This window comes from Centroberyx gerrardi, chromosome 6, assembly GCF_048128805.1.
Source record: "Centroberyx gerrardi isolate f3 chromosome 6, fCenGer3.hap1.cur.20231027, whole genome shotgun sequence".
Lineage (NCBI taxonomy): Eukaryota > Metazoa > Chordata > Actinopteri > Beryciformes > Berycidae > Centroberyx > Centroberyx gerrardi.
Window position 1 is genome coordinate 20203582 of NC_136002.1, and position 6399 is coordinate 20209980.

General features: G+C 46.6%; 1 protein-coding gene across 1 annotated transcript in view; it reads left to right on the forward strand.

The window, feature by feature from the left end:
• The window catches only part of bmp16 (bone morphogenetic protein 16), a 9712-nt gene extending 3570 nt beyond the window's left edge, over nt 1-6142 (forward strand). Inside the window, exons 2-3 of the mRNA XM_071927936.2 lie at nt 2387-2760; nt 3423-6142. Of these exons, the coding sequence (XP_071784037.2) occupies nt 2394-2760; nt 3423-4501 (1446 nt within the window). The 5' untranslated portion in view covers nt 2387-2393 and the 3' untranslated portion in view covers nt 4502-6142. The remainder of the gene's footprint in view (nt 1-2386; nt 2761-3422) is intronic.
• Nucleotides 6143-6399: the final 257 nt, after the last annotated feature.

Sequence of the window (6399 nt, forward strand, 5' to 3'; positions counted from 1 at the left end):
GGGAGGAAAGACGTATGTCAAAGCTGATGTTGGGCAAGACAACCTCTCTCTCACTCTCTCTCTCTCTCTCTCTTTCTCTCTCTCTTTCTCTCTGTGTCTCTCACTCCCTCGCATAAACTGGAGCACACCCTGTTGACGACTGAACCTTTGAACCTTGCAGTCACCTGGGTGGGTGAGTTCTGTCGGTGAGGAAAGTACAGGAGAGAGAGGGGGGGGGGTGTTGTTGTCCTTAATCTGTTTTACGAGCCTCCGCACCATGGGAGAGGCCGTCCAGCAGAGTGTCTAATCTGTAATTGTCCTCCGCTGCGTTGCCTCAGGTGAAACAGCCTTGGGTGGGGCTGGGAGAGTTTAATGGATAGCTAACAACAATCCCACGCTTGGGATGGCTTATTTTCCCAGGCTTACACTTTGAACTGCGTACACCACAAACAGCCCACATATACTCAAACGCACGCACATATTGCACACACGTAAACACACACACACACCCTAAACACCTGTGACCTGCTTTTAAACCCTTTTTCTGACACTGCGGTGAGATTAGCAGTCATTACAGTGTCATTATGTGTTCGTTCAGCCATAAACACCTCTGTTATCTCGCTGTGGAGGGCCTAATCGATTCCCTGTCCCTTAGACAGATGAGATAAGGAGATAGAGGAGAGAAGGAGAGAGATATGAACAAGCGTGGAGAAGGAAATAGATAACTGCAGACTAAGAGGGCTTCATTTCAGCAAGTGATAGACAGCGAGTGAGTTGCACTTTCCCTTTAAAAATGGATGATTTTTACATTTGTAGTCAGCCAGGGTAACATTGTGTAGATTACCCTATTCTATTCTATTATATTCTATTATATTCTATTATATTCTATTCTATTATATTATATTATATTATATTCTAGTTCAGTTCACTTGCAGTTCAGTCCACAGACTTCTTGACTTCTTGGTCAACTATGCTGGTTGGTTTGACACCCTCACCTGACCCTTCACACCTCACCTCCGCCTCCACCGGTCAAGAGGGCTGTTAGCTTGCTAGTTTATAATTACTGGCTCAGTTATTAACACCTGTATTACAGAGGTGTGGGGTGTGAACCAGGTCGTGGTGTTAATGGCGTGACCCCTGTCTGTGGTCCTGTTCCCGCACTGAGTCAGGGAGCGAGATAAGTTGACCCGTCGTTTGAGACAGAGTCAGATGAAAGGGGCTCAACTCTTTCAACCCAGTCAACCAGCTATGCTAAATGGCTCAAATGTTGCTCCTGTAGGGTTTTTGTTGGATGTGCAGTTTCACCAACTGAGCTTACAAAAAAAAGAATCCCACTTGAGTAATTTGAATGTCTTTGTTGGGTGAATGGAGCTGGTGTTGGACTGAATGTGGAAGAGAGGGGGGGTCTACAGTAGTAGAGAGTCTAGTTATCCATCATTGTGACAGGCACTCCATAGAGACAACACACTTCAGTTAATACTAGATGGCTTTCGCACGTAGCACTATGAACCTAAGTCAAAGGATCTCTCTCTTCTTCAGCTCTCTCCTTCTTTCTCGCTGTCTCAGTCACATTCTCTAGTGCCTGGAAAAGGAAGAGAGGGGAGAAGTACAGCAGCAAAGAGTCTAGATATCTGTCGTAGTGGCAGGCCTCTACAACTCCATAACGTGCCGCTAGAGTCAACACACTTCGGTTAATACTAGACATCTTTCGCACATAGCACTATGAACTTAAATCAAAGGATCACTCTCTTTCACGTCTTTCTTTCTTGGTTTCTTTCACACACACACACACACACACACACACACAGCGCAATGAAGTTACAGATAGCTACAGACTGTTTAATTACCCCTATCCTCTCGTGCTTGGGTGTCCTAGGAGATATATGGGCATTGGGAGTAAGCAGCCTGCCATAAATTAGCAAAGAGAAAACAAAGTAGCACTGTTTCTACAGGCACGTGTAACAAGCAAACAACTTCATATGGATAGTAAAGTTCTTGAACATATGCCACCTGAAGGCTAAAGACTAATGAGAAACTAGTGTGTACAGGAAGGAGAAGACATAAGCATGATATACAGAGTCCAAGATCATCTCATAGGAGATATCTCTTTTGCAGATTTCTCAACCAATACTGAATGCCATAATGTCAAATTTGATTTACATGGTTCTTATATAAAACATATTGTGCACAAACACATAAATTCAAAAAGACAGCGCAATCCCTCCACAGTTCACCCTCACTCAAGTGTAAAGGTTGTTCCTTGACGTTTAGACCGTTTTCTCTCTTCTTCCCCCTTTCTCCTGTCTTTTTTCTCCTCCCTTCCATCTATTTTCCTCTCTTCCTTCCTTCCTTTCTCCACCACACCTGCCCAACTATCATCCCCCTCTGCCTCTCCTTCTCCCTCCAGGTCCACCATGTTCCCTGCTAACCTCCTGCTCCTCATGGTCCTGCTGCTACCTCAAGCCTCGTCTGGTCGCCAGGGCGGAGACACCAGCGAGATCGACCATGGCAGGGTATCCCCCCCGCCGTCCTCCTTGTCCCCCCCACCACCCGGCTCCGTCCTGGACCCCAGTCTGGCTCAGACCATCCAGAGCCTCCTCCTGAGCCGGCTGGGCCTGCAGTCCCAGCCCGACCCTCGGCCCGGTGTGCCGGTGCCCCGGTACCTCCTGGACCTGTACCGCTTCCACCAGCAGCAGTACCATCTAGTGGAAGACCCCTCCTTCAGCTTCCCCAGCCAGCATGTGGAGCAGGCCAACACCGTACGCAGCTTCCACCACACTGGTAGGAGAACCAGCATGTCCTCATGTTGTGTTGTGAGCCTGTGAACCTTTCTATTGGATGTAAAATTAAATTCATTCAATGCCATTATTAATTGGAATAGTGGCAGATTGGCCAGAGCCCTTTGAACGTCTGTTTAAAGGAAGCTGCTGCACACATTCTATTGCATTCTTTTATCAGCCATTGTGACGTATAGAGGTCCAATTTATGACATTGGCAGATGTCTGTTATGACTCACCATTTCACAACATAAAACTAAGTAGGATCCCTCTATCTTCTGTTTGATAAGATGGGTTGCCATAACACTAAACAACGCTAATCTAAAACTCTTGTCCCAAAGCATGTGTGAGTGCATGCTTTAGGGCTTATCTAACTGTTTGTGGCATTAGATACGTCTGACATCGAAGGGTTGAGGGTTACTAGAGTAACTTTCTAGTATTTATAGGACATTAGTAGATAGTTTGCCAATTTTCCTTGTTTTTTTAAAATCATTCAAGAAAGATATCTGAACAAATGCAACCCGTATGGGTGTGTCTTGTGTGTAAGATGCATGTGCATCTGTAGTCACAAATAAAGCTTAACCCATTGCACTATACATAATATATATACGTTGAAACCACACTAAACTCCCCTACCCCCCTTTTTTGTCTTCCTCTCCCTCTTAGAGCCCCTTGAAAACAGTCCCACAGCAGAGGATCATAAGAGGGTGCACATCTCCTTCAATGTGTCCTCCATCCCCCAGGATGAGAGGGTGGTCTCCGCTGAGCTTCGTCTCCTCCGCAGTGGCAGGGCATCCCTGGGCCCCGGGGCCCACAGACTCAGCCTGTACCTGTCTGAGAACCACGGGGAACCTGAACCCCCCCTGCTAGAGACACGGTTACTCACCACCGGCCTCCACAGTAATAAAGCGAGTGGTTACTGGGAAGCTTTTAACCTCGATGCAGAGCTCCTCCATAAGGCCCTCGCCGGGACAGGCGGCCTCGGCTTCCTCCTGGAGGTCCGCCCAGAGAACAGCACCGCCTCGCTCCATGAGCAGGGCCTCTCCTCTGCTGTGGACAAGGAAGAGGAGGGAGATAAACACAAAGAGGGGCACCTGAGGGTGTGCAGGTCCTTGGGACAGGACGAACACAGTTGGGCCCAGGAGAGACCCCTGTTGGTGACTTATAGCCACGACGGGCGTGGAAAGCCTCTAGCCACACACGGCAGGAGGAACCCCGGTGCTGGCCAGAGGATGAGAGGGAGAAAAGGGGCTAAAGACAGGGCCAGGAGCAGCAGCAAGGACCGCAGCAGAGACCAAGACTGGGGAAGGGCTAAAAAAAAGGGTTATTCAGGGCCAGGCTGGGGAGGCGAGGGGGGCGGGGCGGGTTGGAGTGAACGAGGGAGGGTGAAAAGAAACGGCGGCCGCGCTGCGAAACTGAAACGCCTCTCCCGCGCCCGATGCCGCCGCCACCCTCTCTACGTAGACTTCAACGACGTGGGCTGGCACAAGTGGATCATTGCACCCAGCGGCTACGACGCCTTCTTCTGCCTGGGAGAGTGTCGCTTCCCTCTGGCCGACCACATGAACTCGTCTAGCCACGCCATGGTGCAAACGCTGGTAAACTCTGTGAACGGGGCAGTGCCCAGGGCCTGCTGCGTCCCCACTTCCCTCAGCCCCATAGCCCTGCTCTACCTGGACCCTCAAGACCGGGTGGTGCTGAAGAATTACCAGGACATGGTGGTGGAGGGCTGCGGCTGCCGATAGTGGGCTTGGAGAACTCACCCAGAGAAAGCCAGACAGGGGTGGAGGAGCATCGAGGGAATAGGAGGAAAAACAGGAGCATGAGAGGCAGATGGTGGGAAGAAGGGACTATTGACCCCAGCGACCCGCAGACAGGCTTAGGGATTGATAGAGGCAAATGTAGCAGTATAAGAGGGATGAATTAGGAGGAGGGGAGATGGGGGGACGCATATGGCAGCAAAAACATCATGATCAGAAGCAGGAAAAAGGGTGAGACAGAGAAAGAGAGAGAAAGAGAGTGAGAGAAGCAGAGAGAAAACAGAATCTGTCACACCACAGGGGAAATGATAAGAAAACAAGGCAGAGAAGGTGAAAGTTGGCTATATGGTCAACACAATGAAACTGCCAGGAATGAGTTTACAGAGGATATAATACTCATTTTTTTTCCCATTCAATGATGATGCAACAGTCTTCAACATCAACTGATAGTCTGCTTGTTTTCTTTTGAGAAACCAGCGCTGTAACATCAGAAGGTGTCTAATATATTCAAGTGTTTGCTTTGTCACTCATCTCATTCTCACATGAATCTCTGACAGACAGATGCATGCATTTGACTGTTGGAGAGGGCAGCAAAGGAAAAATGGCAAAGGTTTAGCGGACGATGTCTTGGAGTTTAGACTGTACTGTATCTTTCTGATGGACTGATTGAGGATCAGCAGTTTTTAGAAATGTGATGATGGCACCAATATGGCATCTAAACTTTGTGGGACAGTGTTGTATCTGCAGTATTTTGACCCAAGGGGCAGGGTGCGTCTCTTATCACGAGCGACAGAGATTGATATATTCAAAACTGTTTGCTTTTGTGACAGACTGCCAGACAGGCACAGCACACTGATTGTCCCTGCCAAGCACTCCTGCATCACAAGCTATTTAAAACCACAACAATAATACTGAGGAACTATTATGCTATTGTTTGAATGTACTACTATCACTATTATTTAAAGAGAGACTTTTTTTGTACATTTATTTTGCAGACATGAAGAAAATCCAAGTGATAGTTGTCTTGTCATTAAACATAATTCCATTAAATGGCGATTCTAACTTAAAAGACTCATTATGTATTTAAATAGCAACAATATGGTGTATTTAATCTTGAAAATATTTAAGATACCTGCACTCAACAGAACGTACAACAAACTGACGCCTGCCTTCCACACGATTGCTTTGGTAAAGTAAGTTATGGTAGCTTTACATCTGTACATATGGTCAGTGTGTTGAATTAACCGTCTGTGTTACTTCAAATGTCTACCTTATCATTGCAGATATTATGGTGTACAACACATGATAGCAGAGTTAAATGGTGTTGCCTTTATAAGCTCAACTAATAAGTCAAAGCTCTATGTATTGTAGCTACTGAACTGTGTAACAACAGGTGTCTTTGCTAGCTGTGTGTGCATGTCTCAAAAAAAAGAAAGACTGATATTAAAACTGGGACTTTAGTGCCTTTCAAACAGGGGCTTTGCAAGTGTTCTCTTCTGAGCTGAATACTCTGAGTAATTGTTTTTTTTTTCAGTGTTGCATTTTCTCTCTCAATGGAAACATTTAAGCAACAGCCTGTAAAATGTTTGACTCAAGACATTATACCTGTAATAAACAGAGCAAGCAGCACAACTGTCACATGACTTTTCTGTTGCATTAACCATTTACTCCTTTTTGCTACGTTTGCATGTCAAGGCCTTCTTCTTCTTCTTCTTCTTCTTCTTCTTCTTCTTCTTCTTCTTCTTCTTCTTCTTCTTCTTTCTGGGTTAACAAGGCCCAAGGACATGAGGAAGGCTCACACATCTGTAATTTTCTCCAACTGGTCAAAGCCTCTATCCATCACTGTTTATTCATTACTGACCAATGGACTGATCGCCATGTTC